General features: G+C 41.3%; 1 protein-coding gene across 3 annotated transcripts in view; it reads right to left on the bottom strand.

Moving 5' to 3' along the window:
* Positions 1–24,161, bottom strand: part of ITPR2 (inositol 1,4,5-trisphosphate receptor type 2) — a 256,626-nt gene that overhangs the window by 193,097 nt on the left and 39,368 nt on the right. For all 3 annotated transcript variants that reach the window (XM_089524659.1, XM_089524661.1, XM_089524660.1), the window contains exons 3-9: positions 19,872–19,987; positions 18,393–18,479; positions 16,935–17,093; positions 12,299–12,397; positions 10,792–10,875; positions 9,098–9,244; positions 8,870–8,965 (exon numbers count right to left, since the gene is read on the bottom strand). In XM_089524659.1, the coding sequence (XP_089380785.1) occupies positions 8,870–8,965; positions 9,098–9,244; positions 10,792–10,875; positions 12,299–12,397; positions 16,935–17,093; positions 18,393–18,479; positions 19,872–19,987 (788 nt within the window). The remainder of the gene's footprint in view (positions 1–8,869; positions 8,966–9,097; positions 9,245–10,791; positions 10,876–12,298; positions 12,398–16,934; positions 17,094–18,392; positions 18,480–19,871; positions 19,988–24,161) is intronic.

Genomic DNA, 24,161 nt, shown 5'->3' with positions numbered 1-24,161 from the left:
GACACTTTGGAGGTATGCTGTTTAAATGAGGCATGTGTCCTAAGAGGCTAGAAGCCACACCAAAGCTACACTCCAGTCCTATGGACTGGACCATAGCTTTGGCACAGCTTCTGTCCTTTTAAGATGCATGCATCATTTAATCAACATACCTCCAAAGTGACCCGAAGAAGCTTTATTTTGGCCTGTCTGTACAGGCCCACAGACTGCCAAAATACAGCTGCTTCGGGTCACTTTGGAGGTATGCTGTTTAAATGATGCATGTGTCCTAACAGTCCGGAAGCTGTGCCAAAGCTATGATCCAGTCCTAAGGACTGGAGTGCAGCTTTGGCATGACTTTCGGGCTCTTAGGAGGCAAGCATTATTTAAACAGCATATCTCCAAAGTGACCCGAAGCAGCTTTATTTTGGCAGTCTGTATGGGGCCATAGACACATATATAAATACTTTGCAGTCACTGCTTGGATGCTTGATGTATTAAGCCATGAGTATACACTGACACCTAGTGGCTTCCTTTTCTTTTTGTAGCACATGCAACAGCCAAGGTAAAAATGTAATTCGTAAGTTATAACAACTCACACCAGAGCTCATAACTAGCATGGCCACTGACTGGGGACTCTGGGAACCACAGTAAGAAAAAGTAACATTTCCTTTGTCCTAAGAGATTTTGCCTTGTTCTTTTACATACAAGCTTCTGCCGCTAAGTGGAAATTTCTGTTCAGGCAAGCATTTGATTTAACTTTTTTGATTATTATTTTTTAAATTACTCCACAATTTTTAAAAAAAATCTTGGGGGTATTGAGTTTAAACTATTGTAAACTGTCCTAAACAGTCCAATTGAGATGGAAAAACAGGATAAAGGTTTTCTGAAGGAATCAGCATATAAGGTCTGAATTTGGTCTGGTAGAATAAAAAGGCAAAAAAGGACAACGTTTCTGCAAAATTAAAGGTGTCCAATAAATAATACAGCTTCAGTCTTATTTGAATGTACTGTATGTCCCAATTTAACTGAGTGGGATTTGCTTCAGAGTAAATGTACATATGATCTCAAGCAGCATGTGCGTCTATTAAACCGATATGGTGCGCAATACATTGTGTTAGCATCTAAGGCTCTTGTATGAAAAATCAAATACCTTCAGTAGTTCAGGAACACCATGAGTTGCATTAATGGGTATGTGCTTCCAGAAGAGTAAACAAGAAGAGATGTATGTGTTTGTTTTAGCTTAGTACAATCAATAAAACTGCAATCCAGTTCAAAGAGACTTTTATCCTGGTGATCAGAGGAATGAGGTTAGGTTTGGTCATGAGAAACATGCAGCTGCATGAATACCAGGATGAAGGCCTGGAGCTCTATGACAAAACAAAAATGGGGGACTCAAAGCATTTCCCAATGAGGAAAGTAAACATAACACTATAAAGTCAAAACAGAATGTGGAAGGTGCAACATAGTGTATATTCAAAATATTGCAATGGGAATGTCCTAGTTCTACAATCAAATAGTGTAAATTAGCATATATTTGACTAATTTGTTTTGCTTTTACTAGTCATGAGGCAATGCACTAGTATCTAGGGGCACTGAAGTTCCATTCTGTAGACCCAGGGCCCTTTCACACTGCAAAATTATAGCACTACAATCTCACTTTAACTGCCATGGTTCCATCCTGTAGAATTCTATGATTTGCTATTTAGGGAGGAATATTTAGAATTCTCACCCAAAGAGCTATAGTGCCTCACCAATCTAGAAAACCTGGGGTTCCAAAAAATGAAGGTTTTCAGAAAAGAATGAAACAATTGTAAGCAATGGATACAAATATACCAATCCATGGCATACTGAGGGGGGAAATCACCTGTCCTCAGTATCAGACACCTTGAGATGCACTGGTCTACACTACTTTTTCCCTGACACTTCACATATGGGGCACATTATTTTTGTTAATCTTAAAAACATTCGCTTTTCCTTCTCTTCCCATCTGTCTTGTTCCCCATCTCCCAACTTCCTTTCTCCAAATCCCTTTTCCCTGTTTGCTTTAAAAAATATAAAGCAAACACACAAACAGGAGAAATGGGTCTTTGAGGTGCTGTTGTGACCGATCACAGGCTAGACAATATCTCAGTTATGGGTCCTGACCCAAAAATGAAGGATTGATGGTTTATACAAAACACTTAGAAGAGACAGCAATAATTCTGCCTTCCTTGGCCAAGAATGTTTAGTTAGAGGGCTCTTTCAAAGGACAAAACAGATTGTTTTTCTTGGCAGGGAAAGCCATCTTAAAGGATGTAACCATGAAAAGGAAACACACACACGGACGTACACACACGCAACTGTTTTGTAGCCAGGGTAGGCTACAACAAGGCTTTGCTGAAAGATATAAGAGTTGTTGTCACCAGCAGAAAAATCTATCATGGTAAAGAAGATGTTTCCTCTGCCTAATCTACAAATGCCAGGTTGCCTCTGTAGAGAGGTAGCTACAGTAAACATTCACAAACACCCAAACCACAATGGCAACAGATGCCAAGCCTGCTAATGCTGCCCATGCAGTAGTTTACTCTTTGTATTCTGCTGCTAGCATGTTCCATCAGAAGGCCCTGAACAAACAAACACAGGCTGTGTGTGACGTTATTGATAATCCACACCACAGGCTAATTTAACTGAGCTGTAAGAAAGCAGATAAACAGTTCCTTAGTTGTGCCCAAACAATTTGAAGTTGAGCTGCCACACAGCCAAAGGTGGCCACATGGCTACAGATATTCAGAATGCATTTATCCTGGTTTAATACTGCAAACATGTAATGAACACAATTTCAAATTACCATAAGAATGAAAGAGAATGGAACTGAACAGCAAAATCCACACACCTTTCACTGATTTGGGTGTGGGTTCAAAAGCATCCAGTTTCACAGAGCTTGTACTTTTTTCTCTGCCTATTAATACTGGTGCATAACCTTGAAGAAAGTGAAGCTCACACCTTCAAAACCTGCTCTGAAGGGCTTAAAAACTCACTGGTTTGTGAGTAATATTGAGAAGATGGAAAGACAGTTACATCATGCTGGTCTTCAGGACAGTTAGAGGTAAGCAGATTAATTAATTTTGCTATTGTTAATGGTTGCAAATCACTGCCATAATTCACTATATTACTTAATTTATTGTTTGAATCATTAGTTTCCAAAGAACCACATGCAGCTGTCACCAGTAACACCTAGGAACACATTTTGTCACTGGCTCCTTTGAAAATGCTTTTTTCTCATTTTAAATTTGCTATCACTAGCATAGCACTTTTTCCAGATGGAGTACAAATCCCATAATACTGAGATGGTGGGAGTGCAACACACTTGGAAATTGTCAGATTGGGAAAGGTTGTCCTAAAGTATGATAGCTCATCTTACAACTTTTCCAATTAAATGTGGTCAACCATCTCCATCTCTTTTCTTCTGTTTCCACCTCACCTCACCCCACCCTCATCAACATGTACACTTTCTCCATACCTTTCACATACCATGTTTGTTAAAGGTTAATAAGGAGTGGTGTTAGAGCTTTAAAAGAAATGATGTTCCTTCAGATACAGGACACTGATCCATTGCAAGTGTAGCAATCAGTGGCAGTCTACAACAATCCGATAGATACTCAAAGGAGGGCCGATTTTAATCAGAGATATTTTAAGTGTGTCTGATATGCAGAATATTCATCTGAACAACTGAATTACTACATCTTCTGTGCTACTAGTGAAAATCACAAAGCATGATCTGCAAAGGACACTGAGGGGCTGTACTGACTGGCCAAAAGGGCTAGGGTCATGGTGGAGTGGGGGCATGGCGATTGCACACCGCACACCTAAACTCCACCCCCAAAGTGGTGTCACTCCACCCACCCAACCAGACAGTGTCACAACATTTCTTCAGCGCAGCATTTAGACATGCTGTGCCAAGGAAAGGAGGAAGAGCCACAGGGCAGTGGCAAGAACATCCTTTTTCCAGACCAAAAAGAAACAGCATTTTGCCTCTTCTTTTTGGCCCAGAAAAATGCCAGATTGGGGCCATGGTGTGTGGTTGCCACAGCTCCAATCCAGCACTCAAAGGGGCAGCAGCAGGCTGCTCCTTCCGGGTGGTCTGTTTCACTCCTGGCAAAGGACATGCTTTGCACAAAGGAGCCAGGGATCCCACATTTTATCCTTAGCAATTCTACTTTAAAAATGAGATATCTAGAAAGCACCAACCTATCCTTCCTTGTTTAAATGTCTAACTTTGCTCTGTAAGGTTAATAAAAAAGGGATGGCCATGCACATTCATTTTGTTGCTTGTTTCACATGACATGTGAAAATGTGCAGCTATAACAGCTGCTGATTGAATTAAATTGGACTTAAAGATAAAGGTCATCCCTTGACATGAATGTCTAGTCATAACCAACTGTAGAGGCTAGTGCTCATCTCCATTACTAAGCCAAAGAGCCAGCATTGTCCGAGGACTACTCTGGTGGTCATGTAGATAGCATGATTGCACTGAACGCTGTTACCTTCCCACCGAAGTGGTTCCTATTTATTTACTTGCACTTTTACATGCTTTGAAACTCCTCAGTTGGCAGAAGCTGGACTAGTGACAGGAGCTCACCCCAACATGCAGCACTCGGGCCTCAAACTGCCAACCTTCCAATCATCAAAACTGGTGTCTTAACCACTAAGCCACCACATCCCCAAATGGGACTTACTTCTTAGTAAATTAGGTTTTTTTAAAAAGAATGTTATTGAAAGAAAATCATGGGCAAGATAGAAGTAGGGCATGCATTTATAGCTAATAGTTCCCATCAAACCTCTCAAATCTGCGACCCACCAAAGAAGGAAGTGACAAACAGAATAGAGAGAGTGGAGGGAAATGAAAGAATCCAAGAGAGGGAAAGAGGGGGGTAAGGAAAACCTTTCATTTAATTTTCCAAGTGTCCAAAACTGTTTGAGTACATTAGGGCTCATTACAACTCATTTCTAAAATTATATTTGAAACAAGAAAATAAAATCAAAGAATGTTAGAAGAACACTGAAAAGACTTACACAGAGCCAAACATCCCAAAAGACTGAGGCCAATAAGCAGGGCAAGGAAACCACCAGCCTTCAATCTTCAAGGATGTGATACATTGAAAGAACTGTGGCTGCCTGAAGGCTTGCTGCTGAGCAAACTAATCACCTCCCTCATTTCAGACAGAGGTTCACTGTTTCTGCTCCTCTCCATTCTCTTTCTTCTAAAATACACAAGGTAGCAAGACAATCAGAACAACAACAAAACAGTACAGAATATTGCACTTCCTCCAATCCTAATCCTTCTTCTCCTGTTTTATTGTATGTGGAGAGTGCCTCTCCATCTCAAATAAATTCTAATGACTTAAAATATTTAAACTGTTAAAATGAAGGAATAGCCACAGCATTCATCAGGCAGTCTATGGAGTTCAGCCACATTGAACAGGAAAGTTAATGAACTAATGGTTCAGCTAATTCATTTACCAATTTTCCCTCAAACTCTGATTCACACACCAGCACAATCCTTGATTTCTGCTATGCTTCCATCACCTGTATTTTCAGCTGGCAGTGCTCCCTTTCAGAGTGAAGCTAATATGGTGCATGAAGTACTGCACTATGAATTAGAGCTTAATTTGACCTCAGTGATACCATCAAGCAGCCAAACCTTGGGGGGGGGGGGACCTTAAAATTCCAGCCAACTGGCAGCACAAATGCACTGCAAATAGATGGATAAAGGTGAACAAACATCAGGGTTTGGAGAATATTTAGCATCCCTTCTTCCTAAGAAATATGTTCAGCATTTAGCAAAGCTCTAGGCAAGGCCTATAAACAAGACTACGAAAAACAGAAGCAAATCATTTCATAATGGTGTAATGTAAAGATAGAAAAGGCAACTTCATTGTGCTCCATATTTTTTACTTTTACTATTAGATTGGCACTGCATTAGCTCTTGCAATAATGAATGGGTTTTACAAGCCTCAGTAACTTTTTAGTGTTATAGAATTTTGGGCTCCGATAATTCTTACAAGTCACAAAAAGAGGAGGCAGTCAAAACCCAAATAACAACTAAAATGCTATAAAACTACAAAATGTGTGAAATATATAATTACAAAATCATGATACACAGAACCCAAGCCACAAAAACACCCAATGAACACAAATTAGTGTTCATATCAGTGTTTTTGTGTTCATTGGGTGTTTGTGTGGCCTGAGTTTTGTGTATCATGATTTTGTAATTTATTACACACATTTTGCAGTTCTGTGCCCCTATAAATTCTTAGACATTCTTTAGAAGTCATTAGATTCTGAACCTTTGCCCATATACTTTGATTATATTTCATAAGTTATTACCATATGCTTATTTGAAATCTGCATATAGTTATCAACCAGCCAAAATTATGCTCTGTTAATGCCTTCTAATTTCAGAGGGAATGGCTGCAGCATATGCTCATTCTGCCCACTGAAATCCAGGGAAATAACTATGGCGGGTTATAGACCGCCGCTTTGAGGCGGTCTGCCGCCGCCGCCGTTTGCTCCGTAAGGGAGCCGTCACAGCCACACCGCGCGCCAGGGGTGCATTCGTGATGTCACAGGCGCCGCGACACGTTTGGACACACAGCTTCCGATATGTAAAGATGGCGCTGGCTGTGTGGAACGGCCGGCGCCATATTGTATGGACAGAGTCCGTATTAGACCCGGGGCGTCTAGAAGAGATGCCCCTTTTTAAAAATGTGCCGGTTTGTAACCGGCCTATAATAAACTTAACTTTGGCTAGATCATGAGCAATATTTCCCATTTGTATAACATATTTTTGTTCAGCATATACCTATCCAGAGTCAGAGAGAAAGATTAGTTCATCCCACTTGTTCATGACTCATTTAGAATAATTTCTTATATGGAGATTCATATTTATTAATATTTTACTTAGTTAGTACATTTTCATCCCATCATCCAATGGTTTTAGGCTACCTTACATTGTTCTCTTCACAGTTCATCCTCACAACAACACTAAGCAACAGGCAGGACTAAAAGACTGGGCCAAAATCATCCAGAAAGCTACACATCAGTCAGGTAGCAAACATCAGTCAGAATGCATATATAAGACTGCCTGGAACAGTAATCTGATGGAGTATGCAGCAATTTACCATGTTCCTATAATTAGATGTAAAAATGTTTTAAATTCACAGTGCATTGATATTTAGACTGTAAAAACAGTCTTCAGTTGTGTTTCTACACCCTATTCATGATTTCATCTACCAGCCGCATTTACTTCCCCTTAAGCCTGAAGTCTTTGATCTCATGCACATTTTTTCCATAACATCTGATATTTTGTGTAATCCTTTCCTATTGCACTATAGTTCAGTATTTAACTTTTTAAAAATCCTGCTTTTGCATTTCATATCCTTTGACTCATTTGTCCTGTAAATTCTCCAACCCTGACATCAGTTGCCCTGAATTCTGTAAATAAATAAATGTCTTGGCACATCACAATGAGCTCATCGGTTAAGCCTTGACAGCCCCCTCTCAAGACTGAGAAACTTAACAAAGAGTTTAAGCGCAAAGTAAAGAAAGACAGAAGCTACCAAGTACATCCATCCAACCTGACTCCATTATATAACTTTTTTTTTACAAAAAGATACTAGATGAATGTGCATTCACAACAAACTTAACAAAAAGTGGGGAGATGGAGGCATTTTAAATCTATAGTATATAGATGAATACTAAACCATATTCATCTGCTTTCTTGTGACAGGCTTCAAAGGAAGCGTCCATCCACCATTCAAAAATGAACCATGATAAACATGTGCATGTTTGTGGAGTTTACATTTCTTCACAGCTCAGAGAATGATTCGTGGAGTGCCCATCACATAACAAGAAAAAGTAAGCCACCATATCCTATGACTTTGGTTTTGCTCTCTTCACAAAAGGCACATCAAAGAGTATGTCACTGGTACTTCATGGCCAGGGATTGTCCACATGAGGAAAATTTTCCTCCCAAATGGCATGGTTAGTCTCAGTCTAAATCAGGGGCAGGCAAAGTGCAGCCCCTGGGAGCCCACCAAGGATATTTTTATTACCCCTGGTCACTTTAGGGTCACCTTGGCACCTCCAGAAGCCCTAGACCAACCATTTTCTATCCAAAAAAGGAGGTGAGTTGCTGTTCCTGGAAGGCTCTGCACCAGTTTAAATACAGTGGACCCTTGTTATACGCTGGGGTTTGGTTCCAAGATCTCCCGTGTATAACAAAATCCGTGTATGCTCAAGTCCCATTACATATAATGACATAGCAAAATGGTGTCCTTATAAAAATGGAAAATCAAGGTAAATTTATACTTTTTTGTAACATTTTCAAACCGTGTATGCTTAAATCCGTGTATAAAAAACCCATGTATAAGAAGGGCCGACTGTAAGCTAGAAGGCCTCCCTGTACTGTTTAACATCAAATAATACAGTACCCATTTTTGAGAACCAGAAGTGGACTTCCAGCAATGCTGGTTTTCTTGTTTTATTTTAGTCCCCTAGAGGATCCCAGAGCATAAAAGTAATCCCCAAACCTGCCACAGATCTCCACCCTGCTCTACCCAACAGAGACCTCATTAAACAAACAGCTGTACAGATTCCTGCTGGGTTCCCTGACAACATATCTGCTTTTAGAACAGGCTGATCCATTTGCAATTCCACCAGAACAGGGCCTCTAGTCTGATTAGCAGGGACAGCTGATTCCTGAGCAAAGGGAATGGCCTCACTTCAAAATAGTGTGAGGAGGTGTCCTCTCTCACTAGGACCACAAGCTGCCTGTGCAATCTAGTCTACTAGTTTTTACCCATCATCTAGTGTATTCAACCAGCAATGGGATTTATTTTGTTTTGTTTACCTCTGCAGCCAAGTAGTTTCCAGTTGCCAGATGTTTAAATCTGAATAGGCTGTTCCACTGTCCTGCTCCTCCCCGGCATGGGTCATGGTGCACCACCTGTTCAAATAACATTTGTGCGTATGTATGTTATTACCACATAATGGTGAGGTAGCAGTGGGGGGAAAAAGAAAATATATGTGCACTCCACCTCTTGAAGTGCTAAACATTTTGAGAATAGCATACAAATACCTCTATCTCCCACAAGGCTTTAGAGCTTGTTGCTGAAGTAGCAGATTGACGTAATGTTGTGCGAAGGAATATATGTTGTTTCTTCTGGTAGTCATCACAGGTCAGAAACTTCTCCTGTTCAGCATGAAACAATCTGACAACATCTCCCTGGAAAAAGAAATTATTTAATAAACAGGGAAGCGTTGTCAAATTGTTATAGCAAGAATGTTGCTCTCTCCAAGTCAGATTGTTAAAAAAAATACATAACTATAGATCTGTAACAGATAAAAACCCATTTTTAAAAGGGAGAACAAGGAGAATGATGCTGCTTGGTTATACAGTCGCCCCTCCTAACTCGCAGATAATCAAGCCCCACTGAAATGAATGGGGGGGTGCTCCTGCACATGAGCATAGGGCGCACACCATGGGAGCATGCCCCATTCACCTCAATGGCAGGTTGTCCCTCCGCAGATTGTCAAGTCCACGGACTTAGAGGAGTGACTGTACACCAAAAAATAACAAACTTCATTACTGAAAAACAGAGAAATATCAGAACCATTTGAAATATGTATCTGCATTATAGTTTTTTGTGGGTTTTTCAGGCTATGTGGCTATGTTCTAGAGGAGTTTCTTCCTGACATTTCGCCAGCATCTGTGGCTGGCATCTTCAGAGAATGCTTGCCTCAAAAAAGTGGGTATATATATATATACTGTGTGAGCCTAGGAATACAGGAGTGATTTACGTGTGTATTGTTCTGTTGCTGATGGCAGGCCTCAGGCTGAGAGGCTAATGCGAAAGAGGATTAGTGTCTGCTAATTAGCGATCATTATCTGCTGGGAAAGCCCCTGCAGACACTGCAGACTGGGCCAGCCAGAAAAATCAGCAGTAGCAGAATATGCCACAAACCAGCATAAAATACTGTTTGAAAACACTGAAATTCTGGAACATGCCAACCACTACCAAGTCAGGATGACAGGGAAGCCATTGAAATCCACAAACATCTGGATCATTTCAAACGGAAAAAGAAACCCTTAAAGTGAACAAAATTTGGCTACCAGTCCTGAAGAATAGCAAAATGCGGACTCAGCTAATGCAAATGGGAAACCACTCAGAGTCAGGGGCTTTCCCAGCAGATAATGATCACCAGTTAGCAGACACTAATCCTCTTTTGCATTAGCCTCCCAGCCTGAGGCCAGCCATCAGCAACAAAACAATACACATGCAAATCACTCCTGCATTCCCAAGCTCACACACTATATATATATGTCCAACTTTTTTCCAGGCAAGCATTCTCTGAAGATGTCAGCCACAGATGCTGGCAAAACGTCAGGAAGAAACTTTTCTAGAACATAGCCACATAGCCCCCAAAACCCACAAAAAACTATGGATGCCGGCCATGAAAGCCTTCAACTTCATATCTACATTATATTTAAACCCTTGTTCAAAGCAACAGGATTTGTGGAATTAGAACCAGAGTGGTATAGTAGTCTGAGTGTTGGTCTAGAACTCTGGGAAACCAAGGATTGAATCCCCATTCAGTCATGGAAACCCAATATTAGTAGTAGTAGTATTAAGTTGGAAATGTTTTGAGACACATCAAGTTATTAATTTTTAAAAAAACTGAAAAACTGAAAAAACTAAAAAAAACATATTATCAAGAAGAAATGTAGTTATTCTTTTTTAAAAAGTTTTTTAAAATGTCATTCATACTTACTCCTTTAAGTACATCTTCTCTGTAGCAACTGTATTTCATGAACAAGGTTATTTTCCAGCTGGTATTGCAATTGACAGCATTTACCTGTGATCAAGTAAACAAAGAAACAAAGTAGGTCCATCTTATATCAAGATCCACACACTAATGTTTCTGCAGTATTACAACCTGATAAGGAAGGCCCTTGCTTGCCAACATTCACTATTACAGCTGTTATTGCAACAATAGCTGAAATAATATGATGTATTCAAAATTTCTCAGGCAAATGTGGCCTGTGAGTTATATTTTGTGACCCCTGAAGATGCCAAACCCCCATTTGTTTGTTTTTTAAATGCCCAATAAGCCCAGCCAAAAATCTTTTTCAAAGCATTATAATCACCATCAAAACATCAGTTTGATGTTCCTTCAAGTCCCAGGAACCAGCTGTATTTGGTGGCTTCCCACACCAGGAAGTGATGTCATGTCACATTTGGTCACATTCAGAATGGTCATTCAGCCGTTGTGGGTGGGAGATTCCGGGAAAGGTAGGACCACAGAGTCCTCTTTAGTTACCCATCCCAATGCCTTGTCTCAACCCCAAGATATTCTCTGTAGTTTTGTGTAACAAAATGCACTGATGTGAAAAAGCTACAGACATAATCTCTGAAGTTGTTCCCACTATGGTTTAAACCAGATCATGATTTGAAATGATCCGGTTTAAACCATCATGGTTCCTAATTCGAATTGCTGAACCGTTGTTCATAATATGCATTTCTACTCTCAGCAGAGGAAAGGCCCATTTCCTATTGAACATCAGACATGCAGAAAGAAACCATGTCCTGCGAAGTATATCTACAGCCACAGGGCAGGTGTTGATCCTTCAGCTACATACTGATCCTTCAGTCATACGTGGGTGCGCTATATGCGGCTTTCAGCTTAAGCTGAAAGAGATAACTGGAAGAGCTCACTAGAAGAGGTAATGGTGCACGTGCCCATGGCACACACACCGCGCCACACTGCAAGCATGAGCCCTGTTGTTTTCTGGTGCTCCTGGTGGCGCAGTGGTTAAATGCCTGTACTGCAGCCACTCACTCAAAACCATATGGTTGCGAGTTCAAGACCAGCAAAAGGGCTCAAGCTCAACTCAGGCTTGCATCCTTCCGAGGTCGCGAAAATGAATACCCAGATTGTTGGGGGCAAATTAGCTTACAGTTGTAAACCGCTTAGACACTGCTTAGGTGGTATGAAGCGGCATATAAATGAAGCTTGTTTTGGAATAGATCCCCTGAATAAGGGAAGGGCACACTGTATTTGTTTCTGATTGTTTGCTTTCCTTAGAATTTAACCTTCCATTCACTGACATCTACTTCTCTTTGTCTCATACTTTGTCCTTATCCTGTCATTTTGAGGCTACCTTTGCTTTTCCCTCCATCAGCTATGGACCACACATCCTAACCCTATTGGATGGGGTGTTATGTACCAACACACCAGTATAGGCTTAATTAGATTTACCTCTTCTTGTTCCACTCACCTCTTTGCATCCTGGGTTATCAAGTAGTTCTATGTTGCTGGCATGAAGTGGCTGTCCAGCATTGACTGGCATTAATACGACTTTGTCTCCCACAACGATCTGGAGAATAGAGGTTTAAAAAGGCATGACACAGCATTCATTTATGCTATGCTTCCTTTCACACTGGAAATGTTTTAGTTGCTGCTGCTTCTTTTTTTAAAAGAGACAACCAACTGATAGGTACAGTACAACAGGTAATTCTGAACTTTCAGCTTTTAGTTACAGCTAAGTCCTCAAAATCAGTAAGTTGTGGAGTATGAAGGCCATAATGGTGTTGTTGTTGTTTTACACCAGTGGTCCCCAAACTGTGCTCTTTAAGAGATTTTGGACTTCAGCTCCCAGAAATCTCAGCCATGTTGGCCAATAGTCTGGGATTCTGGGAGCTAAAGTCCAAAATCCCTTAAAGAGCACAGTTTGGGGACCGATGTTTTATACTCTTCTGTCTAGAATCCGCTTTGCATTTTAAATATTTCACCTTTCATCTCAACTATTTCAACAAAATGCTATTAAAACTACTAAATGGAAACTAAAACTCAATTCTGAATTTGATAAATTAGAATATCTCCAGCATTTCATATAGTCAGATGCTCATATGTTACCTTGTAAAATTGCGATATATTCAAAACCTAGAAAGATTTTTTTTACTCTCTCAAAACTCTTTTTTTTAAAATTCAGATCTTCTTTGCAGCTGCTTGTGTCAAAAGGGTATTCTTTATTGCTATGATTAAAACTATTTCCCATAATGGCTCTATCAAGCTAGGTAATTTCCCTCCAGTTCTGGAGTTAGGAGTTTCTCAAGGACCCAGCCTGAGTACAGCCAATATGTCACTGGAATCAATGGTAAAAGTGCTATTCATTTCCATAGATACCTCTTATGTCACAGGCATCTATAGTGAATACTCTTTTAGTTGTGGTGGGGCCTGTTGTGCTTAATATGATTGTCTGCAGACCCTTCCTCTCAACCATCTTAATACAACTTGCGGACTAGGTAACTCTAACACAATCGTTTCCCTTCCCTTTTCCTTTCTCATCAGGAAACAGTTTTAAAAGCTTGCACCATGACCTTTGTGTCTTTTTGGTTGGCCTAAGAAAGGTATTAATTATCACAATATGGACTTAGAAATTTATCTTTCCACAATCTGCCAAAGCTATTTTAGATCTTTAGCAGTTTTTCCACTGCAGTTTAATCTGGTGCGGAGCTGATCAGCTCTGTTTGTTTTTATTGTACTGATTTTTACCATTTTATGGCTTTTAAATCTTCATTGGCTGCTTTGAAAGTCTTTTGGCTGAAGAGCAAGACCAGGAAGGTCTCAAATAAATACACATTCCACTTATATTTCTGTTAATGGCTTTACAGAATTTTCTGGTAGGACATAAGGAAGAAGTGGTTTCAGGAAAACTGGCCTCTAAAATTGCCTCTCATCTAAAAACACAGAAATAATTTGTATTGCTTGAATTCAACGGATGGAAGAAATGAGATATTTTAAAACACTGTGGAGTAAAATGTGGCAAAAACTGATCTAACCTCAGAAGTGCCAGTAATATCCAGAGCAATTCAGTGTACATTCCAATATGCACAACAATATACACATACACACAAGCTAGAAACACAGAGTGACTGATTAAAATGGTGAACACAGTGGGTGACACATGCTGTTTGGAACACATGCAGAACCATTATTACTGCTTAATACATACACCGACATGTTTGAGAGTAAGCAAAATTCATTGTTCTAGCTAGTAGGATGCCAGTCAGTTGACTAAAGAGTGACGGGCAACTGGAGGGGGCGGCTATGCTCTATACAGGGGAGATACCTCATCATGAAGTGGGAAGGTGAGCCTTTTCCCCATGCTCTGACTGTCAGCTATCACTGGTATAGTCAACTGCTTGGTTATGGTGACATATTGTCAGGTATGCCCTAACATATGTCAGTGGTGGTTTTCCAGCGATGAAGGGGAGGGATCCTTGCTTGCTTGCTTGCTTGCTTGCTTTTAAATCATGGTGTCACTCCGGATCAATAACAGCAAGAATGAAGACACTTGGTCCCCAATCCTACTTACACCCGGGACACTCAAGATGTTTTACAAATTAACTCTTTCTCCAGATACCTTCTGCTCTCTCTTCCCTGCTAAGCCATCTAGCCTAGCTTCCACTACTGGGCAACTGAAGGCTCAACAAGAAATGGAGGAAGTTCAGTAATATCCACCAGGCAAAAATGCAAGGCAGACATACTAGGGCAATGCCCATAGGCCAGAACCACCACCACCATTGTGGCATTTGAATTTGAGGAAAGGAGGGTTGATTTATGGCCCCTTTATGATCCAGAAAGGCTCTAAGGTCTCCCAGAAGACAGTAGGTTTTCTTTTGTTAAAATATAATTATTTTATAAACTAAAATAATTACTTGATTATTTTACCAGACAATATCTCAGCAGTGAATCTAATGGTTGAGGGGAGAGACAGATAAATGTCACCCCTGAAGTCAGAACCTATCATTTGGATTACAATCAGCCCCCTGTATCCACGGATTCTTCATCCATGGTTTTAAATATCCATGACTTGAAAATACTCCTCCCCCCAAAAAAAATTGCAAAAGCAAACCTTGATTTCTATAAGGGACATTATTTTACTCCACCATAGTATATAATGAGATTTGAGCATCAACAGTTTTTGTTATCCAGGGGGTTCTAGAACAAGACCCCAGTGGATATCAAGAGCCCACTGTGGGGTTTTTCCCCCAAAGAAATACCTGTGTCAGGCTGACACAACAAAATCAATGGCAAATAGTTTAGTAGCACTTTAAAGACTACATCTGATGGCGTAAGTGGGCTGGAGTTCAGAAAACAGTGTGCCAAATAAAGCTTGTTAGCCTTTAAGGTTCCTCAAGACATTTTGTGGTCAATTTTTTCCAGATATAGGAATAAATAATTAAGTATACGATCACCACGCCCATGATGAAGGGGGGAAAAATATGAGTATCTTTTCAAAACTGAAGCATCCACAACAGGATCATTTCAAAACTAGAGCATTCATGACAAGAACAACATCTTTTTTTTTTACTTTATGAAATACATCCTCGCATGCCATGCTGCACAAACCAATTACTTAAAGCCATGTAAAGTCAGATAAAACATTGCACAAAACAAACCTGAGGATCTGAATCAGTAATTCAAAATTCACTGAAAGGAAAAACCAATGATAATTAAAGAAGTCAGTTTTATGCTTGTGGTCAGAAATTATCAAACCTATGGCTGAAACAAACTGAGAGGAGGCTTTTTCATTTTTAGCTTACTACCAAAGCTGGTTACCTAACTTAGTCCTGGACAAGTTAAAGGGAAACTTAGGAGGGCAAGTGAATGGTTACCCAGCAATCATCTGATTTTAGGTGTTTTCAGTTCCCAAAAGATTCAACACAAAAGAAGTCCATGTTGACAGCATTTCTATGACTGAGGCAGCCATGCAGCTGTCCTCAGACTCTCAACCCAGAAACTCCAGCAGAACATTACAACCATTACAACCAGCAACTATTGAAGCAAGCTAGATCCCCTTAACAGAAGAGGCTTTATTCACAAAAGGCTGATCTAGGTAATATTCCCACAGGCTAAATAATACATCCTCCCATTACCCTTACAGTGATCAGTTCAGACAACACAGGGCCCAACCCCAAGTTCTGGTGTGAACTGTCCAGATGATGTACAACCAGTCCAGCCTTGAACCTGCACTATACCACCCTTACAATGAATTTTTAAAAAGTCATCTTTTGATCCAGATCTTCCCGGAAGATCCAGAGCCCTCCACGGCAATGCCAAACAGTTGTTTATAATGTGCTCCACTGTGCCACCCACTGCCACCAGCACTGGTGTGAGTTACTCCTTCTGAAGTCAGAATGAGGTGCCCAGCCATGTGACTGAAGCTAGGTGCCTCAGTTTTGGCCCAGGAGGGAGACTCATGCTGGCAGCAGATGACGCAGTGGGACATGTGTGCAAGCAGCCACCTAATGTCACTCCGTAGTACCCAAGTAATTGGGGGGGGGGGGGATGTCAGCTTCATGGCTAGACTATTCTGGGCCGCTCCAGGAACTGCTGCTCCATTCTGGCCCATACAGACATGGCCTTAGACAGCTCTTAAGCCAATCAGATGGAGCAGCAGTTCTATCTAAGGTTCAATCTGAAAATATTTGTCACTCAGCCTGTTCATGCGACCCTCTGGCCTCAGTGTTACACAATGGATTAGGACTTGCTTGACCTTGCCTTGCTTCCTTTGCCAGAAGCTGAATGTGTGACTATTACTCCAACCCAGAATCCCAACTGTGTGAGACCTGCACATGGAATACAATAGCTGATTAGATTCATAACTATTTCCTTTTCATTTGTTGCCCTTTTCCTTTGAATGTGATTTCTATCCCACGTCTGCCTTTTTGAATGATATCCCAAAGGCACTGCATCAACTATTAAGCACATTGCATTGTGAAGTGGGGTAACAAAGTATGCAAAGCAAGTAATGAAACCTAAAATTCTGGTCTTAGATGGGGATGTGACAACCATATTTCTTCAGCCAACCCGCTGCTTTCTTCCAGAAACATACTTCGCTCACTCACATTGTCACCTTCACTCCTCAGTTTCCAAAAAGGCTGGATGTAAAACCAGGATCCCTCATTCCCTGCAGCATCCAGAGAGACCCGCATTGCATTCTTCTCCAACAAGGCTGGTAATCTCTTATTCACTGTAAGGTATTTGTTGCTTTTTATATGAAGAAGCTGTCAATAATAAAACACAATCAAATACACAATGTATTTTACACTTTGGCCACAGACTAATGGGTTGCTTGCTCTTTGCTGAGTGCAAAAATACGGAAAGGACTTGAACAGCTGGCTGTGGCCACAACACAAGCATTCTAGCTTGTTGGCTTCTGAGGTGTGTCAGTCTTATTACAACTGCATCAAACATATCACAATAGTATTGCAAAATATTTTGCATACAAAACTCAGCATATGTGTGGAATATCATCTGATATTCAAATGCAAACTTATGGCTTCTCACAAGCTGGTTACACCATCTGCCCATCAACAAACCACTGCAACTTTCAATTATCACGACATCAGCCCCAAAACATGGAACTGTGTAGGGCTGAAGGTATAACATACAATTCAGCCATCAAAAAGAAAGAGGAGGTTCAGTATGGGATTGAATTCCAGTGAAACTTGCCTTTCTTTTTGGATTTCCTACTCAAACCTGGAAGGTCCAAGAGTTACTTTTTGGACTGTAGCTCCAAAAAATACCTTCCTAAAACTCTGATCTGCCTACTACAAATTGAACAAATGTTTCATCTCCTTCCATTCCAAAATTCAGCCAATTTTATTTGTGGGCTCATCTCTTTTCCTTCTTAATAGTGGTTACATGCAAAGGACCTCAAGGCTGCTTTGTCTTTCATAATTCTAAGTAATATATTAGAAAGCCAACATGGTGTAGTAGTTTGAGCGTTGGACTATGTCTCTGGAGGCCAGGATTTGAATCCTTGGCCAACCATGGAAACCCACTCGGTGACCTTGAGCAAGTTACCTTCTCTCAGCCTCAGGGGGAAGCAAAGGCAGACACCCCCCAAAAAAATCTTGCCAAGAAAACACCATTATAGGGTCGTCTTAGGGTCACCATAAGTCAGAAACAACTTGAAGGCACACAACAACTGATATATTAAAAACAAAAGTGCTGCCTCCAGACATTTAATACCTATATTTCTACACAGGAGGAGAGAGAGAGATCTGAAGGAAGGGAGGGGGAGAAGCAGGAATTGCAAAGGTATAGTTTCTCACACTGTAATATGGGCTCCTACAATCTTATTAAAGGCCCAAGGCCCTGCAATCCTGCATTACCGCTAGGCTCATGCCTCCTCCTTTTATACATCATAAAATCTCTGGAACTCCAACTGAGGAGCTGAATAAAAACTGATTAGTGTGGTGTGTTTTATACATAATCACTGCACTTCTCAGGTCACATCAGACCTTAAATACCCTTTTTCTTAACACTTCTGAAAGGTCAGTGATTGTTCAAATGCTCACCTGGATGACATTGCTGTACTTCACAATTTCCCCCAGCAACTTTTTGTTCTCACTTTCATTCTGCTTTTGTTCCAGTTCTGCTGCATGCTGCAAAGTAATAATGGCTGTGTTAGTTTTGTTGTTGTGTTTTAAAATTTAAAACAAAGACTAGAACAGGAGTGGGATGCATGCATTCCACCCTCCCAATGTGTTTTTTTGTAGGTCTCAGTCCCTCCAAACTCCCTGGGCTGGCCTTTTTCATAACCTGCCCAAAGCTGCACCCACTTTGTTGAACAGTTCAGGGTAGTTTTTTCTCTAGAACCAGAAAGGGACTGGATTTGTATTGTTCTTGTGTTTGTTTATTTCAGCATTTGCAGCAAATCATGCAGTCTGGGTGAGGGACTACCTTTATGCCACCTTTATTTATTAATATTATATTACATTTTATTTTATTTTACTTTGCTATGCTTTATACAGTATTTGGTTTGTTATAACCTACTGATTGGTTTGTTATAACCCACTGATGTTTACCTTCAAAATCATGACTGGAATCTTTCAAAGAATCAAGTAGCTCAGAAGGATAACTTTGATTTTTTTTTTTTAGCACACCACACTGTCTGCCTCTCAGCTCTGAATCACCCCTCTCCCAAAGTTGCAGTACGGAGGGGAGATTTTTATTCCTCTGGATGTTTGGGAGTACAGCCCACCTATCCTTTGCCATTAGATGTGCTAGATGTGGCTGATGGAATCTGTAGACCAACACATCTGGAGGACGTAGGTGCGTTACAAACGGCCATTTAGTATGTGCTCTGTGCGTACTAGGGTTAGAAAGGGTCTTACCTTCCTAACCGGCTCTGTCCCTAGTATGCATGTAGAGTATAGTTAATGGCGGTGCCTGTCCACACGGGCACTGCCATCTTTACGTCTCGGACGCACAGCGTCCGGACATGGCGCAGCGGAAGTGACACTGCGGGTGTGTGCCTCGCACCTCACGGCACCACTTCCGGGTGCCAAAAAGAAGCGCCATTTCAGTGCTTCTTTTTAGCTGCATCGGGAAGCCTCGCGGTCTGGCCGCTGGGGCTTCTTGGCGCAGCTAATGGTGGCGGCGGCAGACCGCCCGCCTTTGGGCGGTCTGTAACGCACCTAAGTGTTCACTGCATCTGCCCTATAGAAAGTGGCTGCTGGGGTTTTGTCAGACACCTTCTTGTAACAAGTGATTCGAATAATATTTGTAGCTCTACCCTGAAAAGCAAATGAAAAGGCAAAATATCTTTTTTAAACAAATGCTTCACAGAAATAAATATTCTGGGTCTAAATATTATACAGTAATAGATTTGTCTTTGCTTTGTCCAGGTATTGTCTGTACATTGAAAAATATTGATTATACATATCTTTAAGCAATTAAAAACCCAAGATCCTAAAATAAAGTAAACCCCACTGATTTCAGTATCCAAATCAACAAATACATTACAAGATTCTAGGCCTTCCTATGCTTCTTACTTGTAGCTTCTTCAATAGGGCTGCTTCTGTGTGGTTCCCTTGTTTAGCTTGCTTAGCTTTCCAGTATTGTTTCTGTGCAGAATATCGATTCATAGGACACACTTTAAAAAGGCAATCTGAAGACAAGAAAACAAAATGTCTTTTAAGTGACTTGTGAAAAAAAAATGACTCTTCTTGTTTCTTTGGCCTATCTGGCTATAAGATCTGTCTATGCATTTGATTGGATTGGAAGAGTTCAACAGTAGGCTGAACACAAACATTTATGCACAAACACAAATCAGATGCATTTTCTGTCCTTGCTGATCACATTGACAAGTCAGAACATGACACTGCATGGTTTGTTGAATTTTTGCTTGCTGTGACATGTGGCCTTGTTTATGCTAACAAGCCATGGTTTGTTTGCTAGCCACAATCCACACAGTTTGTTGTCAACTTATGAACTCGAGCTTACTTAAATCATGGCTTGTCATAACAAACGAACTGTAGCTGTAGTTTGTTCCTACCTTGCTTCCCCAGCTGCCCACAGAAAAAGGAGGTGATAAAAGGGAGAGGAAAAATTGAAGTCAAGCTTAGTTTGGTCATTTTCTGTACAAAATGTGCTTAAGCAACCAACTATGATTAGCACAATTGAAGACTTCACAATCTTCTAACACTTCTGCTATATCAATAAGGAATTTACACTCCCACTTTTCTGACCTGACAGAACAATTGACACAGCAATTTTTCTGCCAAGGAGTTCTTACATGTGGGAAAGAATTCAGGGTTTGGTCCTGAGCACACATACTTGGGTGCTAGTAAGGATTAACCAAACCATTACACTGAGTGAGTGGGCCACCTCAAACGGCAGTGTGTTGAATTGCATTACTCACTCTGAGGGTCCCAGTGCTGCAGCCTCACTTTCCTCACCACCGCCGTGCACCATTTTGCAGTAGCTGCTGCTACTATCACCTATCCCCCTGCTTTAGAGTTCTAATGTTACCCCTTGCCTGCTTACTTGCCTATGTTTTCTGAGGACCTTTCCTGTAAGTAAGTGCTAGCCACACAAAGAGACTGATGTATTTTATGCAGAGGCATTGCTTTTTGTAAAGTTAGGTAACAAGTTGACTTTTTTTTTTTACAAGGTGAGTTCTTGGTGTGAACAGGCAAGCATGAAGAGCAAGGCAGTGACACAAGGGGGTGGCAGTGGGAATGGGAGGAGGAGGAAGGCAGCAACAAGGAGTGGTAGCAATGGCAGTTGTGCTCCTCCCTTCCTGAGTTTGGTAAGGCCAGCAGTGTTGCCAATTTCCAGGGGATTCCCCAGTTTCCAGGTAATGAAAAGCCACTCCAGATAATTTCCGGGTATTAAAAAATTGTGGGGAATTTTCGGGGAATTCAACTTTCCTGTTGGGTAATCCTTTCCATTAATGGGGAATTATACCTTCCCATTCAGTCCCACCCCGGTCGGATCTTCTAAGAGGCTGATGGGAATTGTAGTCCTGTCCATTCGTTTGCCCATCCGAAGTAAAAGAACTTAAATTACATCCCCAGCCAGCCAGGCCATGCATGATGCCAGGCCCAGACTGTCCCCCAATCCAGTCTATCATCACACTCAGCAGCCTTAGCCAATCGCTGCTCGTCTCCTCCTGATTGGCCAAAATTGCTCTTCCATCCAATCCTGCCCTATTTCAGTCTGCTCTCTCAGATGCATTTGGAAATAATAATAATAACAATAACAACAACAACAACAACAACAACAACAATATTTTTGTAGAGTAATCTTGTAGCCCCTTTGAGACTCCCTGCAAGAAAGGGGTTGGAAGAATGGAGCTTTCCAAAACTTAAGTCCACTTCCTCATGTGCATTTGGATATAATAATAATAATAATGGTGATTATGATATAGAGAGATCTTGTAGCACCTTTGAGACTCACTGATAGAAAGAAGTTGGCAGCATGAGCTTTCCTAGGCCCCATTCCCACTGGCGGATTTGTTCCTGAAGGAACTGGGAAGATTCGGGGGGGGAAGGGGGCTCCCGAATCTCTCCATTAGTAAGTGCCCACTACAAGAAGAGGGGCGTTTTAACCTGAATGTCTTCTTCAGAAAGGCACTTGTTGTCAATCAAGCGATCGTCATAGGTGACGTTTGCAGCACTCATTGGGGCGTTGGAAGTGTGCTTTCCCCTCTCCTTTTTTTAAAGAGCACATTTTGTCAAATTTAAAAACCTCTCTTTGTGTGTGTGTGTGTGTGTGTGTGTGTGTGTGGTGGCCATTTTCAACCCCCAAATGCAAGCGAATGCATCCTGTATCCCCCCCTCCTTGCCACCCCAGAATGCCTCTTACACATGTAATAATAATAATAATAATAATAATAATAATAATAATAAATTCCTCACCTCAGAAATGCCAGAAAAGGATGTGATTGCCATGCATTCTTTTTGGCTTTTAAAAGCAATTCAGGGCTACCCCTGAATTCCTTAGAGACAGTAGCAAAAGCATGTATCATTTTGTCAATTGGCCAAATTGACAAGAGCAACAAATGTAACATTCAAATTGTAGCATTCCATTTGCAAGTCTTGCCCATTGTAACATTTCTCCTTTGCTGGGAGTGAGCAAATGAAAGGGAAAGTGAACCACCAGCAGCTAGCCATGTTCTCTCTCTCAATCTCTCTCTCTCTCTCTCTCTCTCTCTCTCTCTATATATATATATATATATATATATATATATATATGCCTCAAGAAAAAAACATGCACATATTTTGTCAAAAATAATTTTAAAAATTAAAAAAGGGGGGGAAAGTGCCTGATGGGAGCTCCATTCGTGCCCTGCCTGTGACCTGAACTGAACTGACCCCTTTCCTCCTGCTTACATTCTCTTCAGAGGAGGTTTGCCATTGCCTTCCACTGAGGCTGAGAGAGAGTGACCTGTCAGTTCCAACTAAAGTAGACCCATGGAATCAATTGGGAATAAAGGGAAATGCAGCGCAGGCATTCCGACTGTAGCATCCTTATATAACACTAATAATAATAATAATAATAATAATAATAATAATAATAATAATCCAGGAGCAAGAGGAAATAAAATAGCACAAGCAAGCACACAGACATGTCACCCAAAAAATCATGCGCATAAATTGTCAAAAATAAAAGCCTGATTTTACAGCCTGATTTCCCTACATCCCTCCTCCGGCTTGGCCCCGCAGCCCAGTTTCCCTTGGCAATCCTCCTCCTCCTCTTTCCTTCCGACCCTCCCTTCCCTCTGGGAGCTTCCCTTGGTCCTTCATCCTCCTTCTCCTGCTCCATGCCCTCCATGGCTCCCTTCTTCCCACGGCTCCATCCTCCTCCTCCTCCTCCTCCATCACTTTCTCCACTACCCCCTCCCTCTGATAGCCCTTTGCAGCCCCCATCAATCACCCTGATTTCCCCTTTTAGCCTCCTGTCACCCTTTGCCTCTTCCCCTTTTTCCTTCAGCTCTTTCCTCCTCCTCCTCCTCCTCCTCCTCCTCCTTCTCCGATGAGGGGAGGGAATGCTCTGACCTCTGCCCGCCCTCTGACCTTAATCCCTCCCTGAATTTGCCCCGATCATGATTGAGGGCAAGTTCTTATTTCGCGGAACCCGGGTCTTTTCAGAAAAGATGGATTTTAGCCCGATTCTTGATCGCCCGCACTAAGGGGCATTTCCTTGTGCAAGCCACGACATGGACTGTGACAGAATTGGGCCCAATATGAACTTCACGTGGAAGAATCGATTTCAAAACCAGGTTAAAAGGTAGTATGAATGGCCCCCTAGACTTAAGCGTACTTCCTCAGATGAATGAGAATTGTAGTTTATTGTGGCACCAGAACTCTTTCTCACAAAACTACAATTCCTAGAATTCCCTAGCACTGAGCCAGGGCAGTTAAAGCAATCTTAAACTGGATTATTTCTGCAGTATGGATTGGACCTTGAGCATTTTTAATAACTAAGGTCCAAAACACACTGCAGAAATAATCCAGTTTGAGGCCGCTTTAACTGCCCTGGCTCAGTGCTAGGGAATCCTGGGAATTGTAGTCTGTCATGGCACCAGGGCTCTTTCTGACAGAGAAGGCTCAATGTCTCACAAAACTACAATTTCCAGGGTTCCCTAGGGTAGCTAAAGCGGTCTTGAACTGGATTATTTCTGCAATGTGTCTTGGACCCAACTCAGGCTGCATCTTCACTCCAGAGACAATCCAGTTTCCTACCGTTTTAACTGTCATGGCTTCATGCTATTGGATCCTGGGATATGTAGCTTGGAGTCACTTCGAAGCAGCGCCCACAAAATTTTGTGCCAAAAG

This window comes from Sceloporus occidentalis, unplaced genomic scaffold, assembly GCF_023333645.1.
Source record: "Sceloporus occidentalis isolate IW3139 unplaced genomic scaffold, rSceOcc1.0.p SCAF_5, whole genome shotgun sequence".
Taxonomy (NCBI): domain Eukaryota; kingdom Metazoa; phylum Chordata; class Lepidosauria; order Squamata; family Phrynosomatidae; genus Sceloporus; species Sceloporus occidentalis.
Note: the sequence above shows the minus strand (reverse complement) of the source record. Positions and strands in the feature narration are given on the sequence as shown.